Source organism: Magnolia sinica, chromosome 11 (assembly GCF_029962835.1).
Source record: "Magnolia sinica isolate HGM2019 chromosome 11, MsV1, whole genome shotgun sequence".
NCBI classification, from domain to species: Eukaryota; Viridiplantae; Streptophyta; class Magnoliopsida; order Magnoliales; family Magnoliaceae; genus Magnolia; species Magnolia sinica.
In genome coordinates this window covers 9,267,504-9,291,820 of record NC_080583.1, presented here as the reverse complement: position 1 = coordinate 9,291,820, position 24,317 = coordinate 9,267,504, and the positions used below count along the sequence as shown (strand labels likewise).

The window sequence follows — 24,317 nt, the reverse complement described above, 5'->3', positions numbered from 1 at the left end:
TATCAATGCTATAAAGATCAAGGCAATCCCATAATTCCCTTCAAATTAGGAAAAAGACAGAAAAAGGAGATGAAATTGGAGAGGTGCGTTTTCCTTACCCACACATTCTCCCCAACCTCTTTCACAGATTTCATGGACCATCTAGATAGAAAACCACACCCCCTTTCGGCAACAACCTCCACAGAAGACAATGACCAAAATACCCTTGTAGGGTGGAACCAACAATATGCCATGGTGGGAAAACCAATCCCCATAGGAGCTCAAGAAAAACCATCAAATTGGAGATGGGTTTTCCTCACTTGCCACCATTAATTACCAAAATACCCGTGGGGTAAAACAAACAATTATAAGGGATGGAAATATCAATCCCCAGAAAAGCTGAAGACAGCCTCAGAACCTATTTCAATCTATCAAACCCAACAAAAGGAGTAGAAATGGGAGGTGGGTTTTCTTCGAAAATGCATTCTTCCACCATTTCTTTCACAGATTTCAAAGACAATAGATAGAAAAACCACACCCCATTCAGCAAAATGCTCAAATGTCAGCAATGAACTTGTTGGGTGAAACCAACCATATGAGCAAGATCTGAACGCAAACCTCCAAATGGGAGATGGGTTTCCCTCACAAGTTACCAATAATGACCAAAATACCCCAACTAGCTCAATACAACCTCATAACCTTTGCTAATCTAGCAAACCCGTCAAAAGGAGAGACTGGAGTTGGGTTTCCCTCACCAATGCATTCTTCCACCATTTCTTTCACAGATTTCAGAGACAGTGGATGGAAAGCCACACCCCATTCAGCAACAAACCCTCTAACCCAATCCAGCTTCTCTTCTTCTCCAAAGTCTCTCCATCTTTTCTTCACATCATCTGCTTTCAGTCCAAGGTAATGGCAGAAATCTACAAAGAGGAGGTCTCTGCTCTTCTCCATGGCCTCCTTCCTCTGCACCAATGGGGTGTTGATTCTTGCAACCTCTGCTGCTAGCTCTGATGCAAGCTCTGGATCAGAGATGGGGTTTCTACTGCTGCTGCAGCAAAGGTGGGTTTTCGTTCTTCTTGCAGAGAGGGGTGGTGGGATAGCGAGGGAGGGGTATTTTGGGGATTTTAGAGGTTTTGGGAGGAGAACTTGGGAAAGAAGAGGAGGAGCTGTTAATGCCATTTGTGGGAATTTTGCCGGCAGTGGGTATTTTTGTGATTTTGCAAGGATTTGAGGGTGTTTTTCTTTTGTTTTGGTGGTGTTTCGAGATTGGTTGGTGTGGAAGAGAGAGACGGATGTAGGAAGCAGTTCTTCAAAATCAATAAAGATGCGCGTCTTCGCACATGATGCTTGGATTATTATTTTTTTATTCTGACAAGTGGGGCCCACTTTTCCCGTATTGTGCACCACCGTTGATGGATCTTGGCCCAAAAGTGCCCTCGATTGGACATCTGGAGTCTTCGATTGGTGACCTACAGATAGATGGTTAAGAAGGGAAATACAGCAACGGTCGAGATTCAATTAAACAAGTCCCAATATCGGTGGATTGGATCTTCCAATCATGAAGATTTTAGACTAAACAGAATATCTACTCGGGGCGCAATGTACCAATGTTCTGGATTACTGATCCATTGTCGCATTTGTCAGATATAAAATAAACCAGTTTTCTCACGCGCGCGGCGTACTCAGATAACTCCCGAAGACAGAGAGAGCGATAGAAGGAGTTGTAGGATACGCAACTGAAGCCTTTTCACAATACACGCGCGTTTTCATTTCCAACAAGTGGGCCTATGAGACGTTAATCAAGGCCATTGATCTGTTGCAAAACACTAATGAAGAACTATCTACCAAAATAATACTATAACGGAACACTCTATCCACCAATCTCTGTAATATTTTTCATGAAATTTAGACCAGTTCTAATATTTTTCTTATTAACCATCTATTTATAGGACATAAATAGAAGGTTGAGATACTCCTAAAACTATTTTTAATCGATGAAAATCCCATCCATGTCTGGACACAACTTATGATCGGTCAGGATTACCGTAGCATGGGCCCATTTTCAAGTATCAAAAACTCGCGTAAAGCCTGCTGCGTTTCATATAATTGCTCGTCAAGCAAACATAAGAAGCACTTTCAGCAACGTAGTACATGCGAAATGATACGGTGAAACTCGGTAGCACCAGAAGTTTGTAGAGCCATCTTTGGAAAGTAGACTTTGAAGGTTCAAGTATCAATCCGTATCTTTCTTCAAGTGGGCCATATCATGGATGAGGTATATTTCAAAAATAGAATCAATCATATCCACCGTACATTGTTTTTAGTCACTGAATATCAATGGTTAAAATTTTCTTTTCCCAACCATTGTTTCATATCTTCACTGATCGGATGGAAATCAAATAAAATCGAAGTATTTTTTTCAAACAAATTTCTACCCACAGATGATTAAAAGCATATGGACGGTTTATATTGGTCAGATACCTAGGGAGATGATAAGCTCTACCATATTCAGGTTCTACGGCTGCTAGCAGTCCTTGTGGTAGGTGTTTTGATTGTGCACGTGTAACCTAACGCCATCTGTACCACATCCAAATCTAGGGCTCTCAATGGGCCGGGCCGAGGTCTGTCCAAGCTCGACCCGCAAAGGAAACAGGCCCGAGCTTGGCTCGTGATGATTAGCCCAAGCCCGAGCCGGGCCCGAGGCCGTACACTTTTCTGCAAGATCGGGGCTGTTCGTTTAGGTGTGCCCCATCATGCATGAATATGACAAAACGCCCTTGAAATCATCCTGACGGACCAATCTGGACGATTGACAGCCCTACAACTGACTGCCTGACCTGGAAGGTGGGCCCCACCGTGGGCATGCATGACATCATTGGGGTAGCAATGGGTTGGGTAGGCATGTGGGTCAACTGACCCGACCCGCTTCTGAGGTGGGTCGGGGCCAAGGTCGGGTAGGGCCTAGATAAAAGGGTAGGAGGTCAGGTTAGAAAATGTGGGCAATTTAAGTAAGAAAAATGATCTCCTACATGCTCTGCACTACTATTTTAAGTGGATCGATTAGTCGGGTATGGGCCAACTTTCTTGGACCGTTTAATACATCAGTCCGGCTTGGGCTGACCCGACCTGATTTTAACCTGATCCATTACAAAGATCAGTCATCTTTTCGGTTATTCAGCTATTCTACAAATGGTCCACCTGATGAATGGTCAAGATCGTGCTAACTTGACGTAGGTGGGCCCATTCACTACAAAAATCCCACTTCAATGGAAGAAATTGAAATTCTAGAGGCAACCTTAGGAATGGACGGACGGTGACCATCCACCCAGGGCAAAGGTGGCAATGCGCCATGTGCATGACATGAAAGCCAGCCAAAAGGTGGGTCCCGCCGTGAAGATCGCATCGAGTAAAAAAATCAGGCCAGTCCACTCATCTAGTGGGCCCCATCGTACCAAACAAAGGGATGAATGACGGTCTGATTCTACATATCCATTAGGGGTGAAAGTTGGGCGGTTCAACCCGACTGGCCCGTGACCGGCCTGACATTGGGTTGGGCTCAGGCAGGATGTATTGCTTCAGTCTCAGACTTGGGCAATACAAACACCAACCCGATAAAACTTGAGTCGAGCTTGGGTTGAGGTCTCAGGCTGCCCGACCCAACCGAACCAAACCTGACCTGATCAATATATAAGTTGCTTGTAAATTATAATTGAGTGTTGATCGTATGTGTTGGAGGCACATGAAATTCCAGTGCCGTCGGGTTTCATTGGTCAACGTCATTTCCAATGATTCAAGCTAACAAGATATGCCAGATTTCTCTCCCAAATAGATTGCGTGCTACATAACACAGCTTTTAGAGTAGTTGTCCTATGTTTTAGCTTGTTTGTTTAGAAAAAAATGAAGTTCTTTACTATAAATAACTACATATATAATTAATAAAATCATAGGTACAAAAATTAAGACGTGTATTAAAAATATAATAGACAAATGTAATAACGAAAATATTAGCATGTATCCACCTGACCAACTCAACAAACCCAACCTAGCCCACTTGGGTTGGGATCGGGTTGAGAATTCCAAACCTGAGGTTGAGTTGGGTTAGGGTTGAGGTATAGGAACCTTGGGTTGGGCTAGGGTTGAGCACCAACCCAACCCAACCTGCCCAACTTTCAGCCCTAACATCCAATGCGCCATTCGGTGAGCAGATCAGATCATGTTCGTCCATATGATATTGACCATGGGGCCAAAGTTTTGGACGGCTCTGATGCCATACATATGACACATTGTGACATGTGCATGTAAACATTAGTCACCATTGAGTAAACTAACAGATACAGAGTGGTAATTCACCCCATGCTTCATGTTTGCAATCCACAACATCCAGTGTGAAACACCGACAGCAAAGCTTCTCTATAGGTGAAATTTATCACCACCTGACTAAGATGTACAGCGATGGGAAAAGTCTAGGAGACCCCATGCTTCAACTTCTGATGAGGGGAGATCAAGTGGGCCCCACATATCCCCTTCACCATCCCATCTTTATTGGAGGCGATGAAACACGCACCCATCACGAGCACTCGCTGTGGTGATTTGGCGTTGGATCATTCTTCTCTCTTCAAAGGCCTTCTCAAAATTAACAGGACATGACTCAAGAAATCAAACAAAAATGAACCATTCACCCAAAAGGATAAAAGGAAAAGCCAACCTCAATCAGGCACCCTTGATATCACATTCCTTTCTCATGGCCCACCACTAAGAAACAGCGTAGCTTATCTCTCTCCAAACGTCCACCGTCCAAAGCTCCCTTCCACCTTGAAATAACCAACTTCTCCAATCTTGGCCATAGCTCTCCCAGATTAATAAAATGGAGAATAAGTTGACGTTTTTTCTCTTCCAATAAGGACAACCATTGTCTTCTTTATCACCCATCACCCTGTTTCCAAGTGGTATAAGATCAGTGCTGACAAGATATCGACCCATGTGTCGGGCACACCAGGTAGGCACCAGTGCATGCAATCCTGGCCCCAGATCGCCACCGCATCCTTCTTACCTAACCAAATTGCTGGATGAGCATCGGCTCTGAATTCGCTCAAGTGGGTCAGATCGAGAAACTGAATATCTGTGCCCCGTACTGCCCATTCAATCAGACGATTCACTTCTCTCGCCTCCCTGTTAACTCCTCTGTTCTTGGGATCGAACCAAGCATCGAGCTGTCCAGATATCAGTTCAGTATTTCTAGTTAATTCAACAACAGTTTTCAACTGGAAGACACTGTTTATACCCCTCCTTTCTCGACACATACACCATTTTCTACATTTGTTAATGGAATAGCTTGTATGATAGCGTAGTTGAAAGGGTGTATCACACATAAGGGCATGGCTTCGGTGGATCCCCGGATCCACCGAGGTCTGTGGGGCTCACAGTGATGTATGTGCCTTAAAATCCACACAGCCCAACCATTTTGACAGCTCATTTTAGGGCATGATCCAAAAACTGAAACTGACCCAAATCCTAGATGGACTACACAGGAAACAGTCATGATTGAATCCCCACCATTAAAAACTTCATGGATTCCACCGGAATGCTTATTTTCCATCCGACCTATTGATAAGGTCACAAAGACCTAGATGAAGAGAGCACACAAATATCATCTTGATCCAAAGCTTTTGTGGCCCACAAAAAGTTTTTAATGGTCAATTACCACTGTTTCCTGTAATATGGTCCATCTGAGATTTGGATTTGCTTCATTTTTTTGGATCATGCCCTAAAATGAGCTTTCAAAATGGATGGATGGCGTGGATGTAGTCACATACATCATGGTGGGCCCCACAGTCAGAAGCTGCGCCCCACAGATAAAGGGTGGTTCTGCGTATCAAGTTCTATTTAGCCAGAGAAAACTGAAGAGGGTTCTAATGCATTAGAATGGGTAGTGTCTTCATGTGGCCAGTCCTTGCAAATGGGACTCATTGTTCAGTGATCCAATTTTTTTTAATCTGATTCCAGATTGGAAGATCCTAGCAATCATATCTTTTTTGGCCTTCTCTCCAAATTGTTGCTGTATCTATTTTCCTTAGCATCTTTTTGTGGAAAATGATCAAAGAGTTAGGATATTCCAATCTGGGGAGTCTGGGGTTCTGCTCCATGTTGGGGGCCCACCAAGATCGTCAACCAGTTGGGCCATGCTGTACAGGCTGTGAGCATTGAGACTCTATACAAATTCCCCAATGCATCAGGACTCCATAATTCTTCACTAATGGAAGAGCATATCTAAAATTAAGTGAGGCGATCTGTCCATACCTGGCCTTCTTCAATAGGCTCGTCGAACAAGCAACTTCCGTTTTGATTCCAATCCCCACCGTAGAAATGCCTTGGGGACTGCGTCCGCCAAAACTTGATGGTCCCATGAGGGACTTCTCTTCCTATGTAAGACACCATGCTGTTTAGGACAACTTGGAGTCCCTCAAATATCCCAAGTGGGGGAAGAATAGGTTTTCCTTCCTCGTAGAATACAAGCGGTGTCTCTTTCGGAAATTTATCAAGGCCCCACCTGAATTCCAACCAACAGTATCAACAGTTAATTTCTCTAATGGCATCCAAAGCATAGACTTTAGACACGAGCAAGAGATTGTAAGAGGCGATTTCGATGGGCATATAGAGGCATGCTACAGTGGTACCGGTACGACTGTAACCTCACGGCGGTGCCCGACAGATGTGGGGCTGACTGATGTGTTCATGGAATCCAACCCATCCATCATATATGTCACCTCAAAAAACCCCAAGCCACCAAAAATCAGCCCAACCCAAAGCTCGGGTGGGCCATAGAACATGGAACAAGTTGAGAGGGAATGCCCACAGTTTATTAGAGTGGGGTCCTGCTGTGTAGTATGTATAGAATCAGTCCATTCAGACCCTTTGCCCATGCCAGATGAAGGGTCAAGCCAAAAATCAGGCAGTTTAACGACACAGGTGTGTCCCTGTGAAATTCAAGGGTGAGTATTTTTTTCGGATTGGGCTTAGTATTGGGCCTTAAGGGTTTTTTGAGGTCACACATCTGATAGATGAGTTGGATGGTGTGACTACATCATGTGGGCCCCACATCTGGCCATTAACACCCTAAAGTTATGGGTGTACCAGTACCACTAGAGCACACCCCAGGCATAAAATGCTCATGAGAATTAAGTTTCACTAGTAATCCAAGAAATTTGCCAATAGAACTTCTCTCTAAAAAGAAATACTTGCTCTATGGGCCCAGTCAGGATCGAAAGGCAGAGAATAGAGCTTCAGACTTTCAGGGCTATATAAAATAGATACAAGCTTCGGGCCAGTTGGGATTGGAGGCTAAAGGATAACTTCACGGCTCACATATGACGAATTTAGAACATTTAGGAAAGCAATTTCAGGAGGTTATAATCTAATATGGCATGCACTGCAGAAGAATATTTGATATCACCTACTGCATGTCAAGATCGAACAAGTTTTCAGTTTCTTAGTAAACTTTTTGACAGGTGATGGAATTTTCCAGGTTGGGCAGTTCAAGCTTCCTGACTTGAAAGGCAAAAAGAAAAGATTATTTCTTTCCCAGATGCAAATACCAGTTGTAATCAAATTTTTATGCATGGTAACTTTACTTGATAGATTCACAATGGAAGAAGCATTAAAAAAACAAATAGCATTTGCCAAAATCCACCTCTTGTGGGGGATTTAGTAATTTATTGGGGACAGAATTTCCCAGCCATAACACATCACAAGCCGTTAGATCACATCTCACTAGAGAAAGCCCTTAATTCCAAATGAAAACCAAGGACATCCTAATTCTACGATACATAAAGTGCATGAGTGATTGCACACTTGTAGGGATGTCCGGACAGACTAGAAGTTACTTTAGAGGGAAGATCTCTCATGTTGCGGATATGGTATTTGCGCGGTTTTCACAGTTCAGGTGATGACAATCAAGGGAGAATCAAGGTTTACCTGGATCGTGGGTTGCTTAAGTACATGGTACATGAACGGGTACAGGGTACACTACTCCGTCCAGTATGTGGTATGCTAGGGATAGGATAATGTGCGTCACTCCAATACATACATTAAGTGTATGCAATATAGTTTTAAATATGAATTCATTTTGCAGTTTATATATGAAATGATAATGTTATTATTATAAATCCCACATGTTTAGCATCGTATTATAACTGAGTAAAAAAATTATAAATTTCTCATTTTAATATAAATTTGCATTATAACTTCATCAATAGTAAAGAGTGTAGAACAATAATTTCAGATTGCTAAAAATAGTGGTTTGGATCACAAATAACCCGTAACCCAGATTGCGCAATTCAGAATGGAAAAACATAGGGGGTCTGGTGATTTAGGTAGCATTGGGGTGAATGTTTTTTGAAGGGGGATCTCTAAGTTTGTAAAAGATAGATCTGACCCTATCACCATTCGGATGATAAGAGTTAATGCAATTTCTCAGTGGACCCTCCTTAAACCCTTCAACACCTGCACACAAGAGACAAAAGAAGAAAGGAAGACCCTGGCTAATGCAGGGGACCCTCTAATGCCAAAGTCAGGGATCTGGGTCTTTGTGAAAATGGTCCAGGAGAAAAGAGTCACAAATCTTTTTGAGTTTATGAGTTGCGTACCTTTTACCGTCTAGGGCCTACCCTATTTATACGAGAGGGAAGATCACACGGTTGGAAGATCTTCTCTGTTAGAAGGAAGATCACACGGTTGGAAGATCTTCTCTGTTAGAAGGAAGATCACACCGTTGGAGATCTTCCCCACTTGAGACTCCTAATATGCCGGAGATCCTCCTTAGATCATGGATGTCCGAGATCTCCAAGATCCTGACCTTATCTCCCGAGATCTTCGGAAGAGATCTTCGGGCCATTCGCTTTGGATAAGACCAAACGTTAGCTGGGAACTGATAGGCCCATCCCACCCTTAGGCAAGATTGGATAGTAGATAAGCCTCGGGGGCAGAAGGTAGTACTAAGCTACTAGTAGGTCGGTATTATCTCAATGTTGAGTAGCCCTTATCCCATGCCGAGCCTATCAACTCTTACCAAGCCGTTGTTCCGGGAAGTTCGTCGAGAGTCATGCTAACCTATGGTTAGGCCGACCTATCTTATGGTCGTGCCGACCTACGGTCAGGCAAACCTATCTTCTAGTCGTGCTGACATATGATGATGTTGACCTATCTTATGGTTGGCCCTTCCCTGTCAGTAGTTCTCTTTCAGATAGTTTGACTCATTGGTTCATACTGGTTGTCAGTTCGACCTCTTTTCGTGGACCACCCTATTTTTCTCATAATAATAAGCCCCCTACTTTCGAGTCAGTTATACAGACTCGGAAAGTAGATCGAAAATTATTAAGTCGAACTATTTCGCCATGAATGCTAAGTATGGCGGCCAGCACGGTAGTCGATGTGTGTTAGTAATCATGTATGGTGTAGTCGAGGCAGTACGTCGTGGCTCCAGGCCATGTAAGCTGTCAGGCCGTCTTTTCAGTACTCGACCAATGAGAGAGTAACGCGTGGCCATTTCTCGATAACAGGGTCCGATGACGAACCGGGTCGCGCCACGTGTCGAAACGAGGTAGTCGAGGGGGCACCGTATGAGATTATCATTAATGGGGGCGTTTGATTGCCGCCACGTGGCTCCCACTCCCCTAAATAAGGAGAACCCTAATGCTTTCAAAGACCCATTTGCATCTCCTCCCTCTTTTAGTCGTCTTCCTTAGCTTGTAAAGGCAATTTCCGGCGACTAGACTTTGTGACATTGCTAGCGGTCAGGCAATGTCTTTTCTCTGGTGAGCTCTGCTCTTTGACTCACCTCCTCCCTTTCTTCTTTTTTTCTTCGTTAGCACCATTTCCCGACAGTTGTTGGGCTAACTGCCATGTTAGATTTACCAAGCTCACGGGAGGGGATTTCTGGTGGTGACAGTGGGTCAAGTAGCCTTCACCCGATGTCAAACCCATCGTCGCCGTTGGTGATAATGAGTGACACCGATTTCCGGGCGTCACAAGCACTAGAAACGTGCTCAGCAAAGCAGCCAATTAAGGTTGAGCGTGACCCGCCTGTTGAGGGGGACATAGGCGAATTTGTAGGGGAGGATGAGAAGGGTCCCGTGAGGTCGTCCCTCAATGAGACAGACCTAGCTCGGATTAGACAAGGGTACCATATACCCGAGTCGATCGAGCTCCGAGTCCTTTCGCTAGACGAGCTACCAACTCATCCTCCAGAGGGAGCAATTCCCATCTTTCATATCGCCCTTCAATGCGGCCTGAGGCTCCCTATGCAAGGGATAGTAAGACAGGTGCTTGCTCGTTTGGAGTTGGCTCCGGGACAGTTGATCCCCAATGCTTGGAGGGCATTGATCGGCTATTCCGTCCTTTGGTCTGACCTCAAACAGCCCGACCTTACCGTCGACGAGTTCCTCCATCTGTACCAAGTGAAGCCCAATAAATTTCATAAGGGTTGGAACTAGATCTTTGCTTGGAGGGGAACCGAAGGAGGCATGGTCACAGATGTCCCAACCTCCAATAAAAACTAGAAGGACAAGTGGTTCTGGGCTTCTGGCAGTTGGGAAGTTCCGGGCTTCTCTTTGCGCCGTGGCTTGGTTCCCAACATATTTACTGATCCAAGTCGACTTTTCTTGTACTTAGCTCTTTTGCAGTTGTTTCTCAATTGATCGGTCTCTAGTGTTTTCCTGATAGTTCGTGCTTGTCTTTAATGTAGATATTCTCAAATACTCTTCTCTCCTCGGAGACGAATCTCTTGCTTGGATTCAAGGAGCGAGGTCGTAAGGAAAGGAAGATCGATCTTGGAGAAGGCTTCTCCAACTAGAGCTTTTGCTGAAATCAGGCCTTAAAACCGAGCTCACAGGTAAAAACCTTTGCCGACCTGTGGGACTTAGAAAAAATTTCACAATTTTGTGACTAACTCTTTTCCCATTTCAATGCAGATATGTCTGAAGTTGGTCCCTTTCTGAAGCTCGTCTCCAAGCACAAGGCACCTTCTGTCGAAGAAACTGTGATGAAGAAGAAAACAACCTCCAAGAGAAAAGGGAGAGTCATCTCATGCCTCAACTCTCGTGCTGGCCGTCATACTCAACATTCATGACGAAATAGTTCGACCTAATAACTTCCGACTTATTTTCCAAGTCTGTATAACCGACTCGAAAGTAAGGAGGCTTACTGTTATGGAAAAAATAGGGTGGTCCACAAAAGGAAGTTGAACCAACAACCAGCGTAAACCAATGGGTCAAACTACCCAAAAGAGAACTACTGGCAAGGAAGGGCCGACCATAAAATAGGTCGACATCATCATAGGTCGGCACGACCATAAGATAGGTCCGCCTAACCATAGTCGGCATGACCCTCGACGAACTTCCCGAAATAATGGCTTAGTAAGAGTTGATAGTCTCGGCACAGGAAGCTAAGGGCTACTCAACATTGAGATAATACCGACCTACTAATAGTTCATTACTACCTCTTGCCTTTGAGGCTTATCTACTATCCGGTCTTGCCTAAGGGTCAGATGGACCTATCGGTTCCTGGCTAATGTCTGGTCTTATCCAAAGCGAACAGCTCGAAGATCTCTCCCGAAGATATCGGGAGATAAGGTCAGGATCCCGGAGATTTCGAACATCCATGATCTAAAGAGAATATCCGGCATATCAGTAGTCCCAAACGGGGAAGATCTCCAACGGTGTGATCTTCCTTCTAATAGAGAAGATCTTCCGACCGTGTGATCTTCCCTCTCATATAAATAGGGTAGGCACTAGACAGTGAAAGGTACGCAACTCATAAACTCAAAAAGACTGGTGACTCTTTTCTCCTGGACCATTTCCACAAAGACCCAAATCCCTAACTTTGGCATCGAAGGGTCCCCTGCGTTAGCCAGGGTCTTCCTTTCTTCTTTTGTCTCTTGTGAGCAGGTGTCGAAAGGTTTAAGGAGGGTCCACTGGGAAATTGCATCAACAATAATAATAAGACGTCTTTGGAGGAAACATCCTCAATGTGTTGCAGACACGCTTTTGCATGGATCTAGCACCGTTTGGGCAATGAGGAAAACAGAGAGAATGTCTTTCTAGAACAGTGCAAAATGCATCAAGGGAAAGGGTTCGGGTCCTTCTATGATAGCCTCTCCTAGTTGACAATAGCATTAGAATGCATATAAGTATTCTTCCGCGGTCCTCTTTGGGGAGGATCAGTGAGGATTAATCCCCGTGGTGAATACAACAGAAGGTTTTAAAGCCTTCACATGCACCGATTCAATGGGGTAGCAGGCTAGCAACCCATTGGATGGGAGCTCAGAAGCAACGTATAAGAATCTTTCAAGGAAGGAATTTCCTTATAAAGAGGATAGATGAACCACCCAGCCCTTCATGTGAGTGATGAGGATGTAATGGAAAAACGACGTGCACACATAGCTCCAAGGCACGTACTGCTAGAAAACCCAGAAGGATAGTTGTCCTCTTGAAAAGCCAAGTACCTCGGGCCTTAAGCAATCCTTTCCCTCTATATCTCAATTCTAATGAAAAGAAATGTAGGCAGTTGTCCCTCTATGAGACTTTGGGAAAAAGTGATTGAGCAAAGACAAGGCATGAGATGAATGTATCAGAAAATCAGTTTGGTTCCAAGCCAGGGATGTCTACCGCTGAAGCTATTTTCCTTCTTAGATAATTGATTGAGAAATATAAGGAGAGGAGGAAGGATCTCCACATGGTCTTTATTGACTTAGAGAGTAACTTACAATAGGGTCCCCAGAGAGTTAATTTGGTGGTGTTGGGAAAGAAATGAGTTTCAAGATGATATATTAATATGGTTAAGGATATGTATGAGGGAGCAATAACAAATATGAGGACCAATAATATAGAGAGAAGTGAGTTCCCAATTACTATAGGCTTGCACTAGAGGTTGGCATTGAGTCCGTACCTTTTTGTGGACAAGTTAACAAGGCATTTGCAGGAAGAGATCCTATGGTGTATGTGTTTGTAGATGACATAGTTTTTGACTAACAAGACAAGGGAGGGCGTAAACACGAAACTAGATTTATGGAGGGATGTGATATAGTTTTTTATTAACAAGACGAGGGAGGGTGTAAACCCAAAGCTAGATTTGTGGAGGAATGCTTTAGAATCTAGAGGATTTAAAATTAGACAGACTAAAATAGAGTCTATATATATCTATAGAGAGAGAGAGAGAGAGCAATTTTAGCAACAATAGGAGTGCATATGAGGTATTGGTTAAGATTGCCGACACAAGAAGTTTCCCAAAATCCGACCCAAGAAGTTTCCCAAAATGATCACTTTCGATATCTTGGGTTGATAATTCCTGAGAGTAGAGAGATTAAGAAGGATGTTGCCCATAGAATTCAAGTGAGGCGGAAGAAATGGAGATGTGCCTCTGGAGTTTTATGTGATTGTCGCAAATTGAAAGGGAAATTTTATAGGATAGCTATAAGACCAGCCATGTTTTATTGCACATAGTGTTGGGCAATTAAGAAACCACATGTTCGTAGGATGAGTATAGCTTAAATGAGGATGATGAGATGGATGAAAGGCAAGATAAGGATAGAATTAGAAATGAGTGCACTTCAGTGAATTTAGGAGTTGGACCAATATATAATAAGATGAAGGAATGTAGACTTAGATGGTTTGGTTATGTGCAATGGAGACCAAGAACTGAGCCAGTTAGAAGAAGTGAGTTGGAACAAAGGCTCTAAAAAGGCAAGGGGAAGGCCCAAAAGGATGTGGGTGGAGGTGGTGAGAAAGACATGATGACCTATAGTCTAACTGAAGCTATGGCCCGTAATGGAGTGGAATGGCAAACAAGTATTCATGTAGCTGACTAATGCAGGGGCATTTTCACACCAGGCTCGAGTGGGGTAGCCCGTGGGATGCGGGGACACACTCGGGGTGGGTGATCCATGTGATTTGGGGCCCACGGGGGAGGTCTCGTGTTCGAGACTCCTCACCGGGGATGATTAATGTGCATTTCACACCGAGCTCGAGTGTGGTAGCCCGTGGGATGCGGGGACACACACGGGGTGGGCGACCCATATGATTTGAGGCCCACGAAGGGGGTTCAGCCGAGGTCCTAACTCATGAGATGTGGAGCTTGGGCTATGAGATAAAGGGATTAATTCGCCATACTCTAACAGTTCGAGCTTTTAGAGCAAGTGGTTAATTGTCTTGCATCAAATTGGTATCAGAGCAAGAGGTCTCGTGTTTGCGACTCCTCACCGGGGGTGATTAATACAGGGTTATTTTCACACCGGGCTCGAGTGGGGTGGCCCGTGGGATGCGGGGACACTCGGGGTGGGTGACCCATGTGATTTGGCGCCCACGGGGGAGGTCTCGTGTTCGAGACTCCTCACCGGGGGTGATTAATGCGCATTTCACATCGGGCTCAAGTGAGGTAGCCCGTGGGATGCGGGGACACACTCGGGGTGGGCAGCCCATGTGATTTGGGGCCTACGAAAGGGGTTCGGCCGAGGTCCTGACCCATGAGATGTGGGGCCTGGGCTATGAGATAAAGAGATTAATTCGCCATACTCTAACAGTTCGAGCTTGAGCGAGTAGTTAATTGTCCTGCATCACTGACCCCACTTACTTGGGAAAAGACTCGCATGATAATGATAACTTTTGATTGCCACCAAAATATTGCCTTAAAAAATGAGGCAGACAAAGGGTTTATACAACCCTCAGAAGGAAGATGTCCCATAAGTGGTGGTAATTACCACTTTGCAGTTTCTGATTGGCTCAAAGGACTAAAAATCTAAAAAGAAGGGGAGTAAACCCCATGGATTCTCATTGATGGGAAGTTGAGTAGAGGCCAGAACACGTCCTTTGTGGGTGTGAATGACCCCTCATATTTCGTCCGTGAACTGTTGTTAATCTATGGGACGCCCTTGATCAAAGCATGGTTCGCAAGCTATTTGCAGATGATGACCACATGCTTGTCCAGAATCAAGGATGCATTCTCATATGGACTCGTGGCATCATGGCTATTTTCAGTGAGGTGAAAGCAGGGAGAAGGTCAAGCTGGAGGTCCACTTGATTCTTTTAGCCTTTTAGGGATCCAGCTACCTGGCGCACACTGGTGCACACTGGGTATGAAATCAGCGAGTCAACAAATCATTCGCTTCACTACCCCATGAGCAAATGAAATGCCCTCAAAGGGGTGTTCCTAATTTTACCAAAGGCAAAAAGAGCTAAGGTCCATGGCTTTGAATTGCTCCTTATGTCCCCAGTCAAGGGCATTTAAAGGAGTCCTCTTCACTAAGACTGAGCCAAAAAGGTCTCATCTTATAGAGAGGCAGTGGCTTGGTTCCCTGCTTATGTGGTATGCAAGTGCATGCTGTGACAGTAGTGCAGCATTTTTCATAAGGCAGATGCGCCATTGCAGCCTCTTTCTGTGGCATGAAGGGATGCCCCAATGCACAGACTTGCATTGGCCGGAGGCCTCTTTAGTCTTTAGTTTTGAAAATGCCAAACTATCATGCTCCCATGTGGAATGTGCTCACGGGCATTAATGTTACCCTTTTTGAGAGGTAAAGTTCCTTTTCAAGCAGCAAGGAGCGCTGCAGGTTGTTGAACCCAACACCAATCAGACGGCCATATGTCAAGCTCCACAATTTCAAAAATATATGACATCAGAAATGGATGCTGGTATCCTATCCAATACAAATACCATGCAGTATGTGGTGCCAATATAATATTAATATGTACAGTTCCGATGCCCTATGCACATCTAAGCATCCGTGGAATCATTGGGATGTTAATATCATTGATGCATGAGGTTAGCATCTAAATGTGTTGGGGCTCAGTTCATGAATTGTGATTTTTCTTGCATCAATGAAAAGCATAAACAGTGAAGATTTTAGCTGTTGAGCTGAAACATCACCATGACACGGGTCCCTACTCATGGCTTAGTGGTAGACTTTGTGAGTTTCAACACCAAGATCATAGGTTCGAGTACCCATGTGGTGTGTGGGTGTAAAAAAGAAAGAAAGAAGGAAAAGAAAAACATCACATGACATATCCAGCCATACATTTCTTACTTATGTAAATGATGCATTAAACTTTCAACACAGATGATAATATAAGAACATAGAAAACAACTCTTCATACGAATAATCAACATTTTCAGTTTCTTTTGATTGAGTTCATTTTTTTCTATTTAAAACATAAAAGAGAGGATGTCTTACCAGTGCCCCGTATTGAACACAAGAACATCATAGAACTTGGTGATATTGACCCAATCATCTGCAGGAATATCCACATCCACTCGATAAATTCCCTTCAATCCATCTTGGCCTGAGAGATCTGAAGGTTTTGTAGGCTGCCACCTTTAAATAATCAGTTATGAGCATGTGAGCCCAGATTGAAAATTTACACCAGATGAACATTCTATTACTAGAGAATAAGAGCATTATAAAATAAGTCCCAAGCAGCAACCAAAAATAGATCCTTTGAGAATTTCATCAAAATCCAAGCAAGATCTTCCTTTCATTACCCACCTTTTGTAATATTAACCCATTAAAAAAAAAAATCTCCACATGCATAATACATCATTTCTGATCACAAGGAACTCAAACAGATGGGCACCATGTTGATTTGTTCAGGTCTAAAAGACCAATCATGGTTCTAAATATCAGTATCAGTGGGCATATTGGCTCAGCCAAAATCTATAAAATAAAGTGCCGCATATCAGCATCAACCCATATCAGACATTTAAACCAAAAAATTACAGAAACATAGAAGAAAGAAAAGGGAAGAAAAAGAGATATCCAAGGATCTATCTTCTTCTTCTTTTTTACATTTATTAAATGATGTATCGGACCATTCTTTGGTAAGAATACTGTCTGTCAGCCTACCAATGTGGGAATGCCGAAGAGCAACAAAATACTAAGATGGTGTTTTCCACATCGATGGCTCAAGGACTCAGTTTGTTAAGGACTCTACATGCATAGTTAATCACACCTTTGAAAAATAGTCACAGAATAATGCTACTGACAGTCACCCACCTGCAAATGCCAGATCCAAGAATCCCCACATGCCAAAGTTGCACGCAGGTGCAGGATTTAGGCCGTTCGTCAGGCAAGCCTCAAAGTGGTGAATACACAATGGCCCCAAAAATCAGGCTGGTTCACACATCAGGTGGGCCATACATGTACAAAGAAATGGACTATTAAAAAGACAGTAGTCCGCAGTCACCACTTGAAACAATTTCCAAGAGTCGAATGACAAACTGAATTGATGAGCTTCATCCCTCAAACAGTTTTGCCCTTTAACCTAAAATATTGAATTCACTATGCATTCTAGGAAAAACGCGGAGCAAACCGATAAAAGAAGTAACTCATTATCAGTGTAATCCGGGGAAGTCTTATAATTGGGACAGCAGATCTCAACCAATCCAATTCAACAACATTACTACATTCCTCACAAAATGGGAGAATCTATTTCCCGAATTTCCTACATTCACCAAAAGTAGAAAGTCAAAAAAAAAAAAAAAAAAATCAATCCACAAAAAAGTGTGACATTTCTACACACGATGAAAATCTATCATGAAATCAATCAAAACCAAATAATGAAAAATTCAAAACAGCCATTTATTCAATGGTGTATCCGACCATTCTTAAATAAGAATGTTGTCTGGCAGATTGACCAAGTGAAAGTCAACCAAATAGGTGCTAATCAAGCATGATTTGGCAGATTAGAGCCCATTACATACGAATGCTTGGGGGGGGGGGGAAAACAAAAAACAGTGATGGGTTACTTCCTATATTACCAAAAATGGTCCATTCCATTTCAATTAGATCTATTCTAAAATTAGTTTCTAAGCTTCCTTCATGGTTGAAATAAAGCAAAAGTGGAAAATCAAATATTTTAAAATATAAAATTTAAAATGGGGCCTTTATGACCATGTCAGTAGTAAGTCATAAAACCCCTTTATCAGTACCAATATGGAGCATATTGGCCAGTATTGGCCGCTATGGGCCGATACAGCCCTTCTTTTTTTCTTAACGGACCAGTTCACCCCCATAATACATAATGGGGAGTGACCAATATGGTTATATAATGGCCAATACAACAGTAATGTAATGGATGTTCAAAACCATTTGTAATTGGAGGAAGTCGTATAATTTGAACCATGGATATCAACCAGTCCAATTCAACAACATTTTTTTACTTCATGAAATGGGAGAATCTCTTCCCAGAATTTCCTACATTCACCAAAAATAAGTAATAAAAAAATCCACAAAAAAGTGTGAAATTTCTACATGCAATGAGAATCAATCATGAAATAAATCAAAACCGTCATGTAACTAAAAATTCAAAAATTCAAAACAGCTATCTATGGGCAGGTCATGTAGAACTCTAAATTCAGTGAACCTGCTTCAAAATCAACACAAACAATGCAAACCCAATTCACAAAAAACAACATTCAAATGAAGAAAAAAGAAAAAAGGACAACATTTTACATTCATGAGAATCATCATAATAAATGAAGGCCAACGAAATGGACAGCAACAGACAACCATTTTTACTCTCACGGTCCATTTTGCACGCCCTTAAATGTCTATCTTGTTAGAAATATAAGAGTTTCTTGTACACAATGGAGGATAGAAGAAAACGAAAATGAAACGATCAGATCTATCGGGTTCAAGGCTCGACTTGAACAGTCAATTTCTCAAGACAGATTTGCTGCCCATTTTCTGAATTTCCAGCAAGTGCAAACAAAGGAAATCTGCAAATTGTCTTTAGGATACAATGAACTCTCAATCCGATTTTCAACACGAAATTTTGCACATTTAAGTGTTGAACAGATCTCTAGTTTTGACACCGATATGCCTTTTTAATGTATTGGAAAAACACAGTATAATATCATATTCGAGAGTAATTGCACAGAAGATGATATAATCTCAAGGATTAAGAGTATTATCTTCTGGATTATAGTATCCAGGATTTATATTAATTGAAAGGTTATGGATTTCTTCCTGAAGAGGTGCTAAAGTGCCTCTTCAAGAAATCCATACCCATTCACAGCAAATAATTGCCTTCCATGAAAGGACATGACTCTTTGTCCTATGACAGTTATTTCTGTACCCATTCAGACAGAAGCAGTTATCCAACAGGAAAAACTGTATCCACATAAGCGACACATGGCATAGGTGCCACATGTACAATCATGTCACAATTACTCTCAATTAACAAAAAAGGTAATAAAACATCAGGGTACCATGGCCCAAAAAATTTGAACCGAGTGCCAAAAAGACTAAGGCTCTCTTAGCTCCTTGCGACAATGCGCACGTGCGAAGTGCTAAGTGCGCCTAATAAAGCACCCAAGCAGCCCTACAGCCCACGCCACGGGCGCACGTGCGCGGACGGTGCTTTGCACTGTCCTCGAGGAGATTTGAACCCTGGTTGCATAAGCAAAAACCACTTCTCTTACCGACTGGCTATACACACTATTTATGGAAAGTTTAAATAATTAATATATTTATTTACTTTCTAAAAATAACTTTTATTTTTGAAATTTATTTTTATTCTAAAAAACACAACATATCTTGATTACCAAATCATGGTCACTTTTCAGTCATGTGCAATCCATGGTGGATTCTCATATCCAGTTGATACTACCAAATCGTCACACAAGCTGATTGATCAAGATTTGAAGAAAAGGCCCACATCTCACATGTGCATGCTCTGCACATTTGCACAAGAAAATGCCCACTTTCCCTTGTTAGGCCATCCCTACTTTCCTTTTTCTTTCAAATCTCTACATTAGGAAGTATCTTTACTTTCCATTTCTTTTGAATCTCTACATTAGGTAATTTCCTTTGATATTTTTATATTAGGCAAGGAGTGATCTTAGATTCTTCTTATTTAAGCACTTTCTTATTAAGTGGTTTCTTATTTAGATAGGTTTTTATTTTTCAGATCTTCCCTAGCTATGAATTCTATTTTGAGATTCCATGGTTTTTATAGCAGATTGCAAGTAATGACTATAAATAAGGCCTAGGACTATGTAATAAGATAGTTGAATGATATTCTCTTTCATGAAAATTCTTTGGTTTTCTCTGCAATAGCTATTGACCGGGGGAGTAATCTCTAGTCCAAGACTATCATTCACCATCTCTAGCATTAAGCTAGAGGATTGTTGGGTCCTTTCCCATAATCTCTTTCTTCTTTTCTTTGATCTATTTGCTTCCTTCTTCAGGGTTTGCATCACCAGTGGTCTATGTTGATCAAGGGCGGGGTCCACCTGGGCCCACATAAATTCACAACCTCAAATAGTAGTGGCTATAATCAACTGATCAGGGTGATACAGGGACGAGCAAACGATTCAATGGTCCACCACAATCATAGGTGGGACCACTAGGGCCCCACCGAATCACAGATCATTGATCAAAAGCTACCACAAAGAGAAACAATTCAACAACAAAACAGTCATGTGAACAAGTCATCCAAAACTCCAAATTCAACTAACCCAATCCGAATACCCGCCAAACGGGTAAAACCCAATTCACGAAAACCAAATTCCTGAAAAATCTAATTCACTTACTCATATTTGGCGAGCAAAACAGCCCGATGGTAAGCGACCGTCACATTATACTTTGGAAAATACCCTCCCCTCCAAGCTCCCTTCCTCTTCCACTTCTTCGCCCCGCCATCTGCCGCCCGCAAAAAACAGAGCATCGCCACCAAGAAATTCTCATTCAGGGAGTCCCCGACGAACCCGATCCGCCGGTTCCGCATCGATTCCAGGAACCCGGCCGGGTCGATGCGAGGGGAATCACAGCCGTGTGGGACCCACCTCCACGAATTGATCCTGCTCATGTTGTCTCTCTGGTTCCTGAGGCAGTTCCAGGCATTGCGATGGAACGGGCAATCAGGGCCGTAGGTGGGTCTGTAGTGCGGATCGAAAATCCAACGACCCTGGGAAAGATTGCAGGGGTAGGATTGGGATTTGAGGAAAGATGGAAGGTAGGTTCTGTAATTGGGAAAGGAAAGGTTTGGAGGAGGTGGTGGAGAGTAGAGAGGGAGAAGGTGCGTGTAGAGGAAAATAAGTGCGCACGTTAGCAAGACGAGCAATGGGAAGACGGTGGAAGATAGCAGCTTGGAAGGCATGGCATTCAGAGAGAGAGAGAGAGGGAGAAACGGGGAGAGGGAGATTGGTTTTTCAGTTTATACAAGTGGTGCCCACCGTTCTGTGATCGGAACCGTCGATTGTAGGAGTTTCAATGTGAGTGGTCCAGACACCAACGATGTCCACAGGTTGATGCGGCAAGGAGTCCCTTGAATAAACAGAAGGCCAAAAATTCTACGGCTAGGATCTTTTAATCGAGGGTGAATTTTTTTAGTGCATGGCCATCCACTATGATCCCATGGGTTCTACCGTGATGTATGTGTTTTATCCACGCCGTCTATCCGTTTTTTTAGATCATTTAAGGGTCTGAACGAGGCAGATCCAAAGATAAAGTGGACCTCACCGCAGGAAACGGTGGGGATAGTGATGCCCACCGTTGAAAACTTCCTAGGGCCCACCACGATTTTTCTCTGCCATCCAACCTGTTTATAAGATCACATAAACCTGGATGAAGGCAAAAAACAAACATCAGCTTGTACCAAAACTTCCGTGCCCCTGGGCAGTTTTCAACGGAAGGCATCAATCCCCACTTTTTCCTGTGGTGTGGTCTACTTGATCCTTGTATCTGCCTCATTCTAAAAACCCACATTGTAAAAATGAGCTGTCAAAACAGATGTACGGTGTGGATAAAACAAATACATCATAGTGGGCCCCAAAAAGTCAGGTCATCAGGGACCGGGTCTTCGGGCAATCCGCGTCAGATCCGACGATCTCAATCTCAAGTTTTTGGACCCACTTTCACCGAACTGAAATCCCGAACGTAGTTTACACGCCCATATTTAATTCAGACGTGTGCGTAGGGATTAAGGCCCTGCTGGGATTCACGCATAGTATAATACTTAAACGTAAAATAGTCCCTACATGGTATTCGTGATCCCGTAGCCCGATAGCATATGTTTTGTGATTATCACTCACATTGTTTGGATTCTATTACACTTATATACATATATACTGTGGATTTTCAAAGTTAATGTTCGAGAGTGAAGTCAGTGCTACAATGGTAATCACGTGTGGTGTAATTAACGTCCACCCGTACTGAATTGAAAGATCTTGAAAGAGATCCTGGCCATCAATGGACTAATTAATGTCCATACACCATGTGGGCCCCACTATGATGTTCTTGTATAACATAATCAACAGTTTGATCGGGCCTTAGCTGGATTTTAACAGTGAATATCCAATCACTATTGTCATCACTTGGCGTAGTCCACCGGAAACTTATATCCCTCACAATCTCAGTATCCAACCTTAAAATAACATGTTAAAATGGATGAGAAACATACGTCATGGTGGAGCTGATAGACCATGGCGACATATAGATATTCTGCAAGTACTGCAACTAAATATAGGAATCTACCATTATAAAAAAAAATTTTAAAAAAAAAAACAAACATATAAATATTGGAAGTACTCTTATCCTCAGCACATACAAAACAGTATTAACGGTCAGAAAGTCCTCAACACTCACGGGTGGTTAATGACCAGAAAGTCCCCATTAGTCACGTACCGAAATTATTCAAAAGATAAAAAACTTTGAAATAACCAGGTACATAATACGATTAATACAAATTAAATAAAATTTGTCCATTAACTAAAAAAAAGGAAAAAATATACTTAATAAAAAAAAAAAAAAACTCTTCATGAGCAATCTCCGGTCATTTCATTTGGTTATATCGTTCACACCCCACCTAATGATCCCTTACAATGAGAGACTTGAAACAAACCATGCAATTACTGTGTATATAAGCACCAGTCCAATCAGAACTTTAAAGATGACATGCAAAATCCCTTCCTCTGTACCATATCGATTCATGTCGGAGTTCGAATCACCAGAATTTTGCACCCTAATTTGGTATTCGTTAGTGCTATCCGATGGATGAAACAGAACAACATTACTTTTAAGTCTTCTGGAGAGTCTTTCTGTCATGATGGCTAACGCCCTGTATTGTTCACCAAAGGTGGTGCAAGATCTACATTGCTATAGAGTGGCCCACATTCATGTAACCACAAGGAGTTTGCAAGTATGATATAGTTTACCAATCTTATAATACCCAGAAATACGGAACAATGTATTCGAAGTTTGCATATGAAAAGTGATTCATACTTTGAATTTGGTCCACTCTGTCACAACCTCACCGCACGTTTTGAATGATCAATGTCTGCATCTACTGAATCCATCTACCTGTTCCCAAGCAACCTCCCAGTTGTCATAGATTCGACACTCTACCCACATATACTAGATAGTATTTATCCATTTGTACCTATAAAATAAATATATTGTCAGGTTTGAAGTGCATTGAGTGGTCAGGCAGTTTCCTCAGTCTTATATAGAATTAACAACAGTACATGAGAAGTTTATGATGGAAAAGATAGACGAATAAATAGAAATTTTGTCTCTACTATAAACATTCGCATTCTCACCCGAAACACCTTCAGTTCAATCGTAATCTGACATATTATTACCCATCCAAATGATGGATTCAAATTGTGGTTGACGTGAATAGAAATTTATAGACCTTGTTTACTTAAAAGAAGCATCATATAAGTTCAACTATCTTTATATGAAGTTAGACTGTGTTACTGCAAAACTAAGTAGATGAAGAAAACATCACATCTTTAAGAGATTATATATATATATATATATATATATATATATATATATATAGAGAGAGAGAGAGAGAGAGAGAGAGAGAGAGAGAGAGCAGTTGAATGAGATGATATAACGAAACATAGTAGCAGCAACAACTCTAACCCAAATGTAGCAGTTTATGAACATCTATCCCGATCAAATTACGCAGATATATATCAACAAAACTATGGATGATCCAACCATCAGCAACACCACTATCCAAAATTAACATAAACCAATATGATTTGTGCTCTATAAGCACCCATCTAAACCAAAATCACCAACCATCCAAACTGAGAATATCATAACAGTTATACAAAAAAAAAAAGTTTAGTTTCATCAAGTTCCCATAAGCTGTGTATCAAAGGCAGATTTTTTTTAAATAGGATCACTGCGTTAGAAGAGTTTTTGTACCTATTCATTCCTCCTCTCATAGTCCATCTTCATGAAAAAGCCAACTCTAACAAGATCCCCCTGCAACAACCTAGCGGCACGAAGTTGGTCCTCAAGGTTGAGGCTATCAACTTCTTCAAGTATGCCCAAC

General features: G+C 42.3%; 2 protein-coding genes across 2 annotated transcripts; both read right to left on the bottom strand.

Annotated features, from left to right (window-relative positions):
* On the bottom strand, positions 1-4,822 carry LOC131218771 (uncharacterized). The gene is made up of 2 exons (XM_058213549.1): positions 4,688-4,822; positions 1-1,451 (listed from the first exon to the last, which is right to left on the bottom strand). Exon 2 carries the CDS (start codon positions 1,159-1,161, stop codon positions 661-663), a length of 501 nt encoding a protein of 166 aa, XP_058069532.1. The 5' UTR covers positions 1,162-1,451; positions 4,688-4,822; the 3' UTR covers positions 1-660.
* On the bottom strand, positions 4,276-21,161 carry LOC131218769 (protein trichome birefringence-like 12). Its single transcript, XM_058213548.1, has 4 exons — positions 20,560-21,161; positions 16,199-16,339; positions 6,280-6,529; positions 4,276-5,192 (listed from the first exon to the last, which is right to left on the bottom strand). The coding sequence occupies exons 1-4, from the start codon at positions 21,123-21,125 to the stop codon at positions 4,911-4,913; spliced, it is 1,239 nt and encodes a 412-aa protein (XP_058069531.1). The 5' UTR covers positions 21,126-21,161; the 3' UTR covers positions 4,276-4,910.
* Positions 21,162-24,317: the final 3,156 nt, after the last annotated feature.